The sequence below is a fragment of the Desmodus rotundus genome, chromosome 9, assembly GCF_022682495.2.
Source record: "Desmodus rotundus isolate HL8 chromosome 9, HLdesRot8A.1, whole genome shotgun sequence".
Classification (NCBI taxonomy): domain Eukaryota; kingdom Metazoa; phylum Chordata; class Mammalia; order Chiroptera; family Phyllostomidae; genus Desmodus; species Desmodus rotundus.
Genome location: NC_071395.1, coordinates 32,980,923 through 32,998,050, shown reverse-complemented (window position 1 = coordinate 32,998,050; position 17,128 = coordinate 32,980,923). Strand labels below are relative to the sequence as shown.

General features: G+C 36.4%; 1 protein-coding gene across 3 annotated transcripts in view; it reads left to right on the top strand.

The window, feature by feature from the left end:
* GLRA3 (glycine receptor alpha 3) overlaps positions 1–15,099 on the top strand; it is a 125,273-nt gene extending 110,174 nt beyond the window's left edge. Inside the window, exons 10-11 of one of the 3 annotated variants that reach the window (XM_024569040.3) lie at positions 848–892; positions 14,335–15,099. In XM_024569040.3, the coding sequence (XP_024424808.1) occupies positions 848–892; positions 14,335–14,613 (324 nt within the window). In that variant the 3' untranslated portion in view covers positions 14,614–15,099. Of the gene's footprint in view, positions 1–847; positions 893–8,003; positions 8,013–14,334 lie in introns of all 3 variants that reach the window. The other 2 variants (XM_045202556.2, XM_024569041.3) reach the window with 2 other exon arrangements.
* The last annotated feature ends 2,029 nt before the right edge of the window (positions 15,100–17,128 follow it).

Below are 17,128 nucleotides of genomic sequence, written 5' to 3'. Positions count from 1 at the left end.
TTCTTCCTTTCTCTCTTTTCCCCCCTGTTTCTTCCCCTTTCTTTCTTGGTACCTGGAACTGGCTGAAACACTATAACAGGACAAAAAAAATTATATCACAGGGCTGGAGCTCTTGTCCTTCTTTTCTTCAATGACTGATGGAGACAAATTTACCTGGTAATCTCCTTCATCCTGAGCAAGGCGACACTTACTTTCCCTGTGATTTTGGTTTGCCCTCTCACATTTACTTTCATTTCCCTACCTCTCCCCTACTTTCTACAACTCAGAATTTATCCACCATGTGCTGCAAACCCTAGAAATGAGAAGTATCACGCAGACAGTGTCCAAATGGGGACTGAGACCTCAGACACTTTCTCCTCCCACCATACACCCCTCAGGCACCATGTCCAGTGCGTAACATAACTGACTACAGGCTTACTGGCTCAATTCTGGTTCCCCCCTTTACAAAATTATCCTTACTAAAGCAGCTCTTTATTAGTTTTATCACTTGTTTAGCTCCACAAAAGACAGCAGGATTCAATTTTCTAGTGATTGGCACTCTAGGAAAATGCAGAAATGAAAAAATAGTAATATCTTATTATTTTCTAATCACTATTTGAACTACTCAGGCAGTAAATATTGCAATTAAGATTTCGTTAAGAAAAACTTTTAAATCCAGTTTTTTTCCCTTAGTTAATTTCATACTTTGGGGAGTGGATACCTCGTATATGTGAAAATCGATTATTTGATGCACATGATTGTTACAATGGTATATGCAATAAAAACCAATTGTGCAGTTATATTTAATCATGTATGCCTTGATTCTCTGGTTTCTCAATTCCTCTTGGTGCACTTTACCTTCCCACAGACAGAAGCTTTTGCATTGGAGAAGTTTTACCGTTTCTCAGACACGGTAAATTCACTTTCTTAACTCTAAGTAGAGGAATGCGGTCATCAGTAAAAGTGCAGAGAGCATATTCTGCACCCTGGCAGTGTTTGGTGGGGAAACACAGCCCCTTGCTTTTATTTGGAGCCAAACAACCACCGTCCCCCTTCAGCTAAGAATAACCTCTTTTTCTAACAACACCATTTCTCTTCCCTCACTTAGTAAAAGGATATTTACATATTCTTTTTCATCTTATTAACCAAGTTATTTGATTGATGAACAAGATTTTTAATATATATTAAACAGAAATAATACATATATCTTATCACAGCCTCAGTGGAAGAATGCTTTGAAATAAATGGGAAATTTATTTATACACAAAGTTTGAAAAGCAGCCCCTCTTGCCAGAAAATAGAAATCTAAAAATAAGGCAAAAATAAAAGGCTTCATACAGCCTATGTGTCTTTAGTACCCATGCTGAATATTAAAATTTGTTGAGATTCTTTATAGTAAATGAATAATTTTGGTTTTGATACAGTGACATCCTTTGAAATATTTGATTAGAAAGAGATCACAAGGACATATGTCCAAATTCAGTGATCGAATATAAAGCCACCAAAGCCAAGAATTTAGCCTAAGAAATCATATACAAATAGTCCAGTCCACTCAAGTAAAATTTCTGGGATAAAGTGTATATAAAAAAAACCCCCACAGGTGATTCTGCCACCTGCCTCAGTTAAGAATGGACATAATGTTAGATGATAGACAAGAGACATGATATGAGATGAATATTAAAGTAATTTTAATTTTATAGCAGATGTCTAGAGCCAGTATTATTTTAAAGCACTTGTTTTCTTATATTATAATATATAATCCTCAACTATTTTTCTTTTCTACTAAAATTGCATATTTGTTCCCAATATAGCTAGCCACTTTTCTTTCATTTTTTTTACCCCTAAACATTTTTTACGTGATCCATTACCTTTACTCAATTATCTTAACTCTAAACTTACACACTTTAAGTTGTATTGCATTTGCATAATCACATGTAGTAGCCTTTTTGGGAGAGGCCTTTTGGATATATATTGAGAATTTCAGTAACTAAACAGTTAATGCTTAGAGGAGTTTTAGTATAAAATATATATATATATATTTGATTAAGTATTGCTTTAAAAACAATGCCAAAAGGGCTCTGATGAAAAATCAGGTTTACCTCAGTAACAGTCAATATTGACTTATTTCAAAAACAGAATGATTTGCACATACATTCATTAAATATTAAAAGCATCCCATTTATTTTTATAATAATCATTGTGAAATTTTGGGGTTAATCATTTTAACTTTTTAAAGAGTATTTTCCTCATCTCAGTAACTAACTCTCTGGGCTGAGCGAATTCATCATTTTAAAACAACCTGTATTTGAAGACAGCCCAATCAATCCAAATCTTCAAATCAACGTAATCACAATGCGTCTATGTCCACCCCGTGCCCTTTCTTCTCATGGGTACTACTTACTGGTTTCCCTGAGGTTTTTATTTTATTTTTTTTAGAACTCTAATTTGATGGAATAGGCAAAAATACAATAACCTCATAGCAACAGGGGGCCTTCTAGTGATGTAAATATTATTCCTAGAAAAGTTTTGACTTGGTTCAGCATTGGCTTAGGCACTGTAGACAATCTTTTCTACCTCACTTTTCCCTCTGTGAAGGTTCAAGCAAATCTTTTGTCTACTTGGAAAGAACGGAAGTTTGCGCTGGTGTGCCGGTTTCCCCACCCCACACTGTCATAGCCTGCTGTGTGCGCCTTACCTGCTGCACCTTGTCATGGCTGCTTATCCCCAGGGCTGGGTATGCGTGGGTGTGTGCATGACATGAAAGCATTTTGGTTACAAGTTGCTCTTCCCATGTGCGATATCATTACATTAGTTCTGGAGGGTTATTAAGACATGCCAAAATATTTCTGAACATGTGTGATTTGTTGAGAGATATGGATGATATGCGATTGCTTTAATGCATTTCATTTAGTTTCTCTTCTGAGTGGCGATATAATATAATGGTGCGATGGTTTCCTGAGAGAAAACATTTATACAGTATTCTAGTACCCCCATCTTCCTACTAATTGTATATTAATTGTTATGTATATACAATTTTCCTGCTTAGGAAAAAATATTCAATAAAGTAACAGAATCTTAGTTAGTCTAGTTTTATATGCGTTGAAGGGACTTCCATCTCAAAGTCAACTGAAATAGATGTAAAGTGCTTCCTTTTACATGTGCCGTGTACTATATATATGCCGCTCCATGAATATGAGTTGGCACTGAAGTAATCTAGCATATTATGCTAGATATGTAGATAGTTTAAAATGATTCATTGATTTCTCATCAATCCCCTAAAATATATGCATTGAATTTTCATAATATTTCATCTAAAACCTTCATTTTTAGGCTTACATTCTCCAGTCAATAATCTCTGAGCCATTTCTGAATCCAAATTTAATATGCCAAGCATAAACTCGGTTAATTTCATAACTCATTCCATATGTCATTGATAATAAATGCAAGGTTTTCCTAGGAGCTAGATTTTAAAGAATTTTATATTAACAATTGACTTGAGACTGTAAAGTATTTTAAACCTTATCTATAATTGCATTCTTTTAACCTTTCCACTTTTAAATAATATAGAAATGTACACAGATGTGTTAAACTGAATATTTTATTCTAGGCTACTACTTAGCTTAGGAAAATAGTTTTAAATCACTCATATATTTCATCTCACCTTATAATTTTCTAAGTGATGGTAATTTTTCCCAGCAAAGGTAAGTCATAATGTTGTTAATAATTTTTTAAACATCCACACACTTTAGAATAATGTAACTGGGAATTACTATCAATGAACATTCCCTCCATGTGTCACTTCCTATTTGGCAATTAAAAGTTACAGAAAGTTAGTTAAACAAAATGTCTTCTGGGATAATTTAGTTAGCATCTTGATTTTATAAAAGAACACCCCAAAAATACCTACTAAGGAAGAAACACTAGGATAAAAATAACAGTTAATGCCGCTGTATCTTGTAGCCATTCACGTGATCATTACCGATAGTCTTTGATGCCTAATGTTTTATCACTCGCTGACCATCTCCATGCCTTCACCACTCCCACACCCACAAAAGGTAATTTTTTGTTCATTTTTGAGGACTAAGAAGAGGATAGGAAATTCTTACCTCATATATATATTGTATTTGATGATAGAGGTGAATGAAGCAATTCGACTGAATGACTACACCTACCCTTGGATTTTCAATCCGTCTCTAATATCTCTAGTTGCAATGTGCATGTTACGTGAATCAGTCTTTGGCATAATTCTCTAAATGAAATGAAAAGAAAAGCACTGAAAACGTTTCACAATATGGTATTGATGCTTAATAACTGAAACACTTCCCTCACTCCCAAATTCAGTGAAAACAGGCACTCCTGTAGAAAGAATTGTGTACTACATAAATGACTTTTCACGTTCTTCATTGCCTACCCTAACTTGATTAAAGCATATTAACAGGATTTACTTGTCCATAAATTAAGTATTTCTTGAATTTTACCTTTTTAATCAGCCATCTTCTTAAGCTCATGTTTAGTTTATTCCATTTAATTTTTATTAATACCTATATTTTGAGTTGCAAAGTGCCTTAGTTTTATGAACATTAAATATTGGCTAACATGTAGTGTCAAAAGTTCTAGACATCTGTCTAAACACCTTGCTTTTTGGGCCTTCGGCTCATTAGAAACTCAATCTGAAAGTATCTTTAGAAAACTGAATTTTGCTCTGAAAGAAGTATTTGAGTGCTATTTGGAATACAGAATATCATTGCATATTGAAAAGTACATCACAGAATGATTTTGTCACTGAGTTTACAATTAGTCGCAAAATAATTCAATACACTTTTAATATAATAATCTAACATTAATGATGAGCTATTAGGAAAGCTTCAACCATGCTTAAAATTAATATTGTAAGCGGAGCATTTCCAAAAGAACCCAATAGGCCCGTTGTTTTTTTTTTAAAGTCACATGACCTTTTTGAGGTCTAGCGGTGCTTTCTCTCACATTCTGACTGCCTGGGGTACAAACTGCAGTCTGGTGTAACTGTAGAGATCCCATTTCTGGAGCTGTATCGTGACTCCATGTGCCTCATCTAATGGGCAAACGTAAAACAGTTGCGCTGTTTCATGGAACATACTGACAATGCTGAAGACTGCTCGATTGCAGAAATTAGATCTGCAAAGGATCCTAACAGTTGTATAACCAACCCCATCTATTTGGGACAATAATAGAGAGAGGGCTAGAGGGGCCAAGTGCTGTGAAAAAAAGTTTCATGCTGTTGGCTGATTTTTAAGTGAAACCCAAGTGCAAGGCCATTGCCAGAGTAAGCAACTGGGTAGACCTGTTTTCCATAGCACATTAGTGCTAGTTTGGTTTCTGTAGATTTACCTAATAGTACAATGATTCAAGTCAGTATTCGTATTTTATTTTATATTGTGTATTATGTAATTTCCATAATAATACAATTATAGTGAACAAAATAATAATGACACAATAGCAGCAATTTGAGTACCTTTCAGGTGTCTCATATATTTTCTTTCACCCTAAAAAAAACCCCTCAGCTAGATAGTGCTATAATCTTTTTTCTTTGAAACTAGAAACCAAGAATCTGAGAGCTAAGTAATTTAAGACTATCCAGACTCCTGGCAATAAATGATGAAGCCAGGGAATCACTTAACTATAGTAAAACATTTCCATTTTGAATATCAATCTTGACTCAGATTTTAAATTTGGACCATCAAATGTATTTATGATTATATAAAATATTTGAAAACTAATTGCTATAACACACATTTTTATAATGCAGATACCCAGTTTATTACTAAGTTTTCTAGAATATAAGTGTTCCTCAACACCTTGTTTTCTATTATGCTTGCCAAGAAATTAATATTTGAAGAAGGCATTTTAATGAAGAAAGTGGTTTTTTTTTTAAATTACAGGTTTCTGTTTCAATTCCAAAATTAATAAGAAAGCCATTGGTGATGAATTTGTAAATGAAATCATATTCCAGATGCTTTTCAAGACAATAATGCATTAAATCACATTATGTAACATAACTATTCAAAGTCTATTTTCTAACATATGCCTGTGTCATAGTTAATTTGAAAACAGATAGAGATACAGGTTGTATTTTCTTACCTACACCTGTACCTAGAAACAGGTTTACTGAAAAACAAAAATTATCAAAACATAACATAAAAATTTAATACTAATGTAAAAGTCATGTGTTCATAAACCACCACTTAGAATGTGAATTAAAAAACGTTAGAGGAAGTCAAACAATGTCACATCATTACGAATTCAAACCGACTGGGGCAGCTGCGTTGTGCCCCCAGGCAACTGTTGTTTCACCAACTTGACTGAGCTTCAGAACCACCTACGTACAGGCCTGGTTGGAAAGGCAGATAACTGGGACAGCTGAAATGCTAATGAGCAGGGATCTCTGCAGTGGAGATCTGGCACACTGAGTCTCAGCAAATTTCCCCCATGGTTGATTCCAAGATGCACAGCTATTCAAGACCACAGTGCGAGGAACATTGGCTTCTGGCCAGGACTATCTTTATCACATGCACATAGAGTGATGGTAATTTTACAAATTGTTGCCAGTTTTTATGATGGACCAATGCTAAGAAAGTTCAGTTGAAATTGTCCAAATGTGTTATTCTCTATTAAAACCAATATCCAAATATGAAGTTGCTTTGTATAGGACCGTGACTGTGATTACAGGCTTAAGGAAAAAATCAAACTTGCAAGGCAGACATAAGCTTTAATCTCATATGTCAGTGACTTCACTTTTTCGAAGGATAAAAGGCAAGAGAGACAGCAGATAATGTCTCTTCATTTAATTGGGAGGCCTTGCAGCTATTCAGACACACAAGACTTTTCGTTCCCTCACCTGCGTGGGGCATGAATGGCTTCCTAGTTTAAAGAAATAAGTGTGGAGTAATAAGCAGCAATGATCCTACAGCTAAAAGGTGCAAATACGGTCATGGGCTTAGAGCGGTTATATCAGGTAACACCAAAGAAAGACCTGTGCTGTGGGAAAGACAGAGTTGTGTCACTGTTCCCCACCCCGCACACTTCCACCACCAGAAGCCAGACACCTGTCTAGAGGCCTTCCTACTTCAGCTTGCTCATACCCACTCTCCCATGCACACCCATCAAGTGAACTAGCCAGCCGTCCTGTCCTTGTCATCCTGTCTTTAGTAATAGATGTTTTGATTGCTCATTCCAGTGTCTGTTTAAACCACTGCTCTGTGGGTGGACAGAATACGTATGCTATGCTTTTCCTGTGTTGTGCTCTTGGGTTTTTTTGTTTTGTTTTGTTTTATTTTTATACTGGCCTTGTTTAAATGTGTTTCTTTGTCCAATGAAATCTATTCCAGGGGCCCAAACTGATATAAAATACTTTGTTCCAAGCCATTAATAGTATTTTCAGCTGTGGCTTTTGTTGCAGTGTTAACAAAGCCCAAGATGGACTAGCTGCCCATTTCTGCCAAAATCCATTAAATCTTCTGGGAGCCACGGGCAAAGACGCTAAGTATCCCATCTGTCAGCTATGTGTTAGTGCTTGTCATTGGGAGCTTTTACCCAAAGGCAATTTTCAAACAATTTTTTCTTTTGTTAATATTCAATACAAGCTCTCACCACATCTATGGCTTCATTGGCAATAGAGGAATATGTCACAGTTCTGTCCATCGCTGCGTGGCCTTGATGCCACCATGGCTACATCCATGGCCAGTCCAAGACATCTGCCTGGGCACTCCCATCTCCTTCTAAGCTAGCAACTTGGTGAGCGTTGAATGCCTTGAAATTTATATGAGCAATTATATCTCCCACTTTGAATATCCAGATATTGCTCTGAGAGCAAGAACCAATTCTTTCGATATGGCCACATACACTGTTCTCAAATCAGCCTATTGTGTAGACTTCCCTTGCTCTCTTCAACTACAGTTATCATTCCACGGCAGGTATGGTTTCAGTCCTGACCTCGTGGGAGTTTCCATTGGTGAACCGGGTGGCCTGTTTTCCCTCAGTGGAAAGAGAATCGTGATGTTTAGACCACTTGGGTAGCTCAGTCAGAGATTCTGTCACTGGTTCATTGTCAGATAGGCTACCTCTTCATGAATATAATGTACTCTGCCTGAGATACTCCCCTTAATTTGTTTCTGAATATACCACTTTCATTTCATCAAAGATCTTAAATTGCAATGCCTTCTTGACATCACTTATAACATAATAGATACCCTAGGCCTAAATATAGTCTGAGGTCTTTCAGATTCCTTCAGTTCGGGGAACTGTTTCTAACAGAGCCAGAGAGAATGCCAGTAGCTATCATTCAAGTAGAGTGTACTTGCCCACAGTGTCAGAGAGTTTTCTAGTCTAGCATCCTGGCAGCCACCTTAGGGAGCCTCTGTTGAACTTTCTCCAGGAACTCCAGGCCACATGTATTTTAGTAGCAGATCCCTCTGCAGTGGGTGGATTTGAAGGCCTTTTGAACGCAGTTGGGGTTATTGCCCGCCTCAAATCTCTCAGTTTGCCCTTGTCCCCCTTTAAAATTCAGTCTGTCTTCTAGTTACTGTAGGTGGAGTGGCCAACAGAAAAACAAAATCTATCTGTCAGATTTCAAATAGTATGAGCTGTTTTTCTCACAGTGGGATCCAGAAGAAACAGAATTTGCCCTTCGTTGTTTGTGAATTGTCTCTAGTAGTTTTCCCAGGTTATTTCCAGAAACTGCACTTAGGGAACTGGGTCCTGACTTTTTTCTGGATCAGTTCGCCACCTTTACCTAGTCACATGGGCCACTGTAGTTTCCAAACCCTTTCTTGACTTTCTCCTCGGAGAGGAAAACTATCGTTTATCATTAACCACCTTACTTTTGACAGTGATCTGGACCAAACTTTTCCAAGCATGTTGTGGCAACATGCTGGAGAATTCAGGTTTCCTTAACGGATGACAGTAAGGTTGTAGCTGGGTTTACCCCACGAGAAGCACACTGTGTTTGACTTGTTTTAGACTGAAGTTAAGAGGAAAGCTTTAATCAAGTCTGTCAAAGCATACCAGCTTCCTTTGTCCTTCTGAAACTCTTGAACGGTTTTTACCACGTCCATCATGGTGGAGGCTGTAGGGTCTACTTCTTTAGTGAACACAAGTAGGTAGCCTTCAGGATCCATTTAGTTTTACATAGGCCAGATGGGCATGTTTTAGAATGTTCTAGAATGTTCTAGAGAAAACTAATGAGGGATTAACTCCCCTGTTGCCACCATTCCCTTAATCAAAGCTGAGAGCTTCCTTTAATTGCCTGAAATCTTATATGTTTAGTAGTTACTACAGAGGAAGGTTTAGGCAAGGGCTCTCATTTTAATACCTCCTGTTATATCTGGGCTAAGGAACAACTGCCCAAGATTAGGGTTTTTTAAAAAGATTTTATTTATTTATTGTTTTTAGAGAGAGGGGAAAGGAGGGAGAAAAAGAGGGAGAGAAACATCAATGTGTGGTTGACTCTCATGTGGCCACCACTACGGACCAGGCCTGCCCGCAACCCAGGCATGTGCCCTGACTGGGAATTGAACCAGCAACCCTTCGGTTTACAGCCTGTGCTCAATCCACTGAGCTACACCAGCCAGGGCCCAAGACTAGGTTTAAGCCAGACATGATGAGATCATTCCTTCACATACCACGTGCTTTTGATTATACGTTTAGCCAAAGGCAATGCCACCTTTATTTTCCTCTCTGCAGTTTTCACTATGACCGTGGTACCTACTACCACAGCATCACTGTGCCTCCTTCTCTGCTCCACCAGCTTCTCTTTGCCCCTAATACTGGCTTCTCATGCCCCAGCAGCATTTCTATACATTGTGCACTGACATCTAGTAATCCCCAAAAGCTGTGTTCACCACCCCTAGATGTTCAACTTTAACCGAGGTGTAGCCCTGGAACCCCATTCAGAATTGGGCAAGAAGATCCTGCCTTCAAGTCAATGTTCTTTGTTTCAACTGCCTTAACAGATGGAGTAAATTCAGCAACCATATAGGTGCCTTTGTTTCCATTCCCCACTGGCATCACTGGATTTAACTTCTGAGATGAAAGCAGTAGATTTCACAGGGGTCCTTAAGGGAAACAGCTGCCGGAACTGGAACAAATTTCCTTCCTCCCAGAGGGCAATATAATGTGCCAGGAAATCTTTCTTATGAATCCTGTCAAATTTCTTCTGTGTCGTAAAAGCCACCTAAAGAAAGCTAATAGATGCACCTCTGGCCGTGACCTTTCTTCTGAATAGCCCAGGCATTTTTTTCTTCCATGAGTACAACCCAGCATGGCGGCTGCAAAAGCAGATGTACCCATGAATTATATATACTCTCCTGCCTTCCCAAAAGGAGAGCCTCATGGGAAGCTGATGCCCGAGGGACTCTCCTAATTACAGTGTCTACCAGAGTTTAGGTCAGAGGATATGGTTTGGTCACGCTCATTTTATTTTTATCAGATGGCCAACCCAGGTTTGCTATTCCCCTAAAGGACTGTTCCATTTCATCACAGTGAGAGAACCTCAATCAAGCTACCTTCCTCAGTACAGGTTTATACCACCCAGGGCTTCGCCTGCTCCAAAAGGGTCATTGATTATGTGCCTGCCAATAATTCTTGAATAGCAACACTGCAGCAAATTAAGAGTCAGTATTCATACCAAACATTGTTTTTCATGCTGCAGCATGCAAAAAAAAAAAATTATCAGCTCCTAGTTCAGTTAACCTAAGGATCCTAGAAAGCATGGAGACTGAGCTTCTTTAGATTGAAATTGTTTTCTTCGCTATGGCAGCTACAAGCCCATGTGGCTATAAAGCACTAGAAATATGGAGTCTGAGTTGAGGCATGTTGAAATATATACTGACATCAAGGACTTATTATGAAATAAAGAATGCAAAAATATCTCTTCAATTATTACTTTCAGTAAATGTTTAAATAAATTTAGGACACACTGAATTGAAGAAAAGGTATTACTAAAAGTAATTGTTCTTATTTCTTTTGACTTATTAAACTGTAGCTAATATAAATTAAATTTAAAATTATAAAAAGCCACTTCACAGATGGCTTTTATTTGTGGCTTAAATTACATTGGACAGGATTGCTCAGTAGTTACTAGCTTCCAGTGCCATCTGCCTCGGGTTAAGAGAAGTGACATCAAGGTGAAGAGCAATGTCCTTTGAAGTCCCAATTGCACTTTTGTGTTCATCTTGAGCGCAGGCCATGAAGCTGCTCGCTTTACTTGCTCTTGTTTCTCTTTCCCCCAAGTGCTTCCAGTTTCACAGATAATCAGTTAATAGGGACAAGGAATCAATTGTATCTATCTTGAGCCACTCTCCCCTCAGTTTTATCACCCTGGTTCCTTTCGGTTTTGTTTTACTGATCACCCATCTGCCGACCTAACAAGAGCTGGGACTGCGTCACCCACATTCTAGTAGTAAGATGTATCCTCAGTCATTTCCCAGAGAGCTTTTGCTGCCTCAAACCCAGGGCAGATCAGTGTCACATTCTCATCGGAATTCCCTCCCACCTCTTGGAGTCTGAAATGATCTGAGAGCCAGGTCAGCTTCTGTCACCACTGCTCAAGTTTGGGGTTCAAATTATCAAGCAGATCCATCAGGTAGAATAGGCTTTAACCTAATATAACACTTATTCAGACCTACGGGAGCCTGTGAAGCAGGCTTCACATCAGATGGAGCATCTTCATCAATGGGGAGGCCTGGCAGTTACCCGAGAGCACAGCTTCATTTGCCCTTCACCCACACGGACATGTGGCTACAGCTGCCACCCACAACAGTCGAGGCACGTGTATGTGGTCACCTTGACAGAGAGAAGCCACAGCCTTTATTTCCAACCAAACTTGTATACCATCTGGCCACTTAGGCCAGAGACCTGCAGACCACTGCATGGCTTCCCCAGTGCAGGAACCTCCTTCACTGTGAACGAAGCAAACTCTGCATTCCCCATTTAGCTTAACTCTATTGTTTTCAAGGAAGTGATGCTGGAACCATCAGAAGTCAATCTCAGCAGTCCGGAAACAGTCCTGGCCTGGTGTTCACCCATTACTCACCGTCAGTGATGTGGAAAGATACCGTTGAGAAAAATCCAGTTGTTCACTAAATAGGGTAGATTTTAAGGGAATGTTTCTCTTTTGAAGTATGGGGCTCCCTAATGGTTTGAAAACAATAAATTCTCCAAAATGAGTGGTTAGAAAGGCAGTCTGTGGAGGAAGGCGGTTAAAAGTGATGAACCGGTAAGATAAGTAAGCCCTAAACGCACAACACGGTAACTGCAGCTAACACCGCTGTACCGTGTACGGGAGGGCGGGCGAGAGAGTCCGCCCGAAGAGTTTTCATCACAAGGAGAAACTTCTTCTTCTTACTTTATCTGTATGAGAGCATGGATGTTAAGTAAACCGAGTGTAATCGTTTCACAATGTATGTAAATCAAACCGTCAGGTTGTACGCTTTAACCTTTGCCAGTGAGGTATACCGATTGTTTCTCAATACAACCGGGGAAAAAGGTAGTCAGTAGGTACTGCGTTACTAAACACAACAACCAGAAGCCTAAAATCTTAGCATCTTTGTAACCAATCTCTCAATTGGTTTAACTAACACATCAACACCTCATTGTAAATGCTCATTGAGAAGCTGTATTTTGTCCTATATTTGAGATAGATTTTTTTAAAGACGTGGTTGTTGTGGTTTTAAAGGCTGTTTTAAACTTCGGCATCCAGCTGGTTTGCACACAAAATTGTACGTATTAAGTGACCTAAGTCTTTCTTCTGGAATGCAATACCAGCATAATTTACTAAAGGATAAGGATACTATTTCAGTACTTATGTAAGGACAGTTTAATTCTTAATATATCTATTTTTATTTAAAGATAGAAAATTCAAAGCAAACAATAACTTTCCCTTCAAATTTTCACAGAAGCTAAAAAACCTGCCAGCATAAATGGACATTCTTATTGAAGGCTACTGGAAGATCGATGTCCAATATTTTGCACGATTACAACAGTAGTTACATGTGATTTGGATCATCAGCTTTTGATGTCATGTGTCTTTCCTCCAAATTCAATGACTTACATGTCTTACAGTTGAGATGTTTTCCAATAATTATATGTTTTTGTTTCAGATGGAGTTGCCTTACTTCATAATTCCCCAGAAACCTATTTTATACATTATTACGTTAATTTTGATCATCTTCTCATATTAGAATCCATTTTAAATTTTATTTTTTACTTTTATATTTTGTAATATACTGTTTGTTGAGCTTCTACTTTGACAAACCCCAAATAATTTTCCAAGAGTTTGAGCACTTAGTTATTTTTATCTCTTACATTACCATAAAAATTACTTCCATAAGAAGTGAGCTATAACAAATTTGTAAAATGTTATCTTTTAAACTTTCAGTTTTAGTAGCAAAAAAATCAATTAATTAGCAGCCATCTGCTGTTACATTCTAAATGAATTTGTTAAATTAAATTATTCATTATTGAATTTCATTATAAATAAGTGCCATATTTTCTCATCTTGAACACTTTTTATTTACCATAATTTTATTAATAATTTTTCTTTAAATTTTGGTTTTCTTTTTATGTACATACACAGAGAATTCTCTTCAATCTGCAATATTTAAGAGAAAATTAACAATACTTTTTAGAACATAATAATTTATAATTTTTTAACATGAAATAAACTTTTGCCAAATTTCATTCATAATTTCAACTAAACCAACACACTTGAAAAGTAATTGTATATAAAACCAGAATAAGTGACTATCTTATCGTTTCCCAAAAGGTTTAGTGTAAAACAGAAATAGCATTAAGTGTGGATAACAAAAATCAAGTAGTGTTATTGAGCTCAACCATATTTTCCAAAAAAGCAGCATAAAATTGTAGGAAATAAGCATTAAAAAATTTGCTTCCATGAAAAATAAAGATTCAGTCAATGATCCTGGTATTTTTCCCTTGACAGCATATATTTACTCATTTAGACACATGATGGAAAAAAATTTTAGTCCATGATTATATATAACATATTTGGATAGATTTCTTTCTTGTTCAATTTATTTAGATATTCTAATATGTAGACAATACCAGAATGGTTAGATTTTCCATTAAAACATATCATTTGATTGTTTCATATTTCTCAATGGACATACCTATGTGATGCATGTTCAATCAATAAAACCTGAATAGGGAAAACAGCAACTCATCTTTATAGGCTTAAGTTACCTTTTCATTATAATCACATTAACATTTGTCATGATAGAGCTTAAGTTATGACTCTGAAGTATCTGTTATATATGCTCTATTTGATGATGAAAGTATTTTCATATGTTATTCTTATGACAGGATGATGAGGTAAGGGAAAGTCAATTCAGCTTCACAGCCTATGGAATGGGACCATGTCTGCAAGCAAAAGATGGTGTGACCCACAAGGGCCCAAACCATCCCGTCCAGGTAATGCCAAAAAGCCCTGAGGAAATGAGGAAGGTCTTTATCGACCGGGCCAAGAAGATTGACACCATCTCCCGAGCCTGTTTCCCACTAGCCTTTTTGATTTTTAATATTTTCTACTGGGTTATCTATAAAATTCTTAGGCATGAGGATATACATCAGCAATCAGATTAAGTTTCTAGGGTCCTGCAAGTGCAAACAGTCAACAAGAAAGGAAGTGTCTTCAACACAGGTGTGTGTGTATGTGTGTGTGTGGTATACAAATGATGACCATTTATTAAAATGGCATAGGGGACGGTATTATTATGATTTGCTATGCAAAGTCGTGAGGCAGATTAAGATTCTATTAATGGATACTGTGTATGTATATATATATATATAAAATGGACATTTCTGTTTCATATTAATTTACCTGCTCTTTCATAGTAAATCACATAAGTGGAAGTATTACTGCCAATGTGTTTGTATGTTATATAATAATACATGTGAAAACTACTTTGGATTCCTTGGTTTTTAATCAATGATAATAAATTGGACAAAAGTAAACCTTTTGCACAACAAACTTTATAAAAAGAAAACAGGGAAATGTTAAAGATAAAAATTATTAGCGTGAGGCTTTAAAATACTTTCCTATACTGTAGTTACAAAATAGAAAACTAATCAGTTAATTCAGTGCAAAACTTGCTCACTAATAATGGAGAGGTGCACATACACATACTATGGGACCAACTGATGTAATAACAAAAAAATTAATTAAATGATTAAAATAACAAAATTTTATTATTTAGATACCAACTTTAATTATTTAAAATATTAAATTTCTCTCCTTGGAAATTTAAAATGAATGGCTTAAGAGATCATATCCTATAAAATATCTACTTAACTTTATATGTCTATGAATGAAGGTGAAAATACTGAAAACAATATTATTGTGATTAAATAAATGTTTTAGCTATATATCTATGTATTTTAATTATTGACAAACACTGAAAAGTTCTAGTCAATACCTATGTTTTGTTATATTTTTAATAGCTGCTTAATTGTCTATGTAATTGTGTTTAATGTTTTGATATAATTGAACAAAGTTCAGTAAGACTTTTCTATTTTAACTTAGAATGGGACTCTAAAATTCAATGGGATTATAGTATTTACATTTTGATAAAAATGAATTTAATGAACACAAAATTGGATATATGAAAGACTTTTTAATAGTAAAATTTTCCCATCAAAGTTATATGATTTCAAACTCCTAGCTCCAAAAGTAAGGAGGGAAGATTTTAATTCTAAATTATAAAAGTAAGTCATTTCTATAAAGTGAGGTTGACTGTTTTTATATTTCTCAACCAATGATCTTAGTATATAAGCCATTCACTAGATGTGAATAATTTCGAACAACATTTTTACTTAAAATTTATCAACAACCCCATGGAATTATTTGAGCTACAATGGGGCATTAACTCCTTCTGTGCCGTGCAATTAAGTGCAAATGTGTGAGAGAGTTTTTGGTCAAGATGAACCAGACTCTGTTTCGTTTTCAGTTTTGCTTTTTTTCTTTTTTTTTTTTGCATTATTTTTATCATTAATGTATTTTTTTAAGGCATTAGAATGCTTTTCAGATACGTGTGGTTACTGGTCAGATTCACCACATGGAAACTCAGTGTGCCAAATTATTAACAGAGAAAGGCTTAAGCATTAAGAAAACGATGAGCTCAGATTTAAGAGGAGCAAAGAAGCCAGTTCTTGAGCAAGATGCTAGCTAATCTTTTCCGACCTTTAACCATCATCTCAAACTTTAAGCAAGAACTGCCATGTAAAGTTAAACATTTCTCAATGGTATTGAACTTTGGTCTATCCACTTGTAGTTTTTAAGAATCACTTTTTAAAAAATAATGTATGTTCAACAAGTTTTTGCTAGTAAAAGACTCAATTCTCCTTCTTTGTAAAAATTTAAAACACTGTTAGGAAAAAAAAAAATCACGTTTGCCATTAAATGTAAATGCCACAACTGAAAAAAGTTATTACTACACACCATAGTTATTTTGAGGACTGTGCACCTAAAAGTTAAACATACGCTTCTTCATTTGCTACGTATGAACCAAACGCATGGGAACATATTCTTGTACCAAAGGTAGATTAAAGCAAGATGTGTTGTTTGTGGTCCCTGAGGATAAGTTGGGTTGTTCAAAATAGTCATCAACTACAGTGTCTTAATGTGTTTCTGAAATACTTGAATGCATTTTTCTATACTTTACACATATTGTTTCAAAAGTTCTCCATCATTACTTACATTAAGTGAATTCTGTCAGAAGCAAACAGATTTCTAATGAACCTATGTCCCAAAAGAGATTCATGGATGTTACTTGTTTTTATATTTGTGCCTCTTTTTTCAAACCTGAAACTTGGAATGTAAAAAGACTAGCTGTGAGACAACTTGTCAGCAGGGGTTTTGGAAGAGCAGAAATCTATTTTGAAAGTGTGATACTTTGCTTTGGTATGTACACTTATCAGTGTCTTACCACACTAAGCAAATATGTGACAGCCTTCCTTCAAACGGCAACAGTGACAAGGCTGAATCCAAAATGTTTAAAAGAACGTGCCCCTCCTAATGAACGTGTCTAGATCCTTTCAAATTGGAAAGCTACATTGTAATCAGCATCCTGAGGTAATCTGTGCCTCAACAATCCCTGTC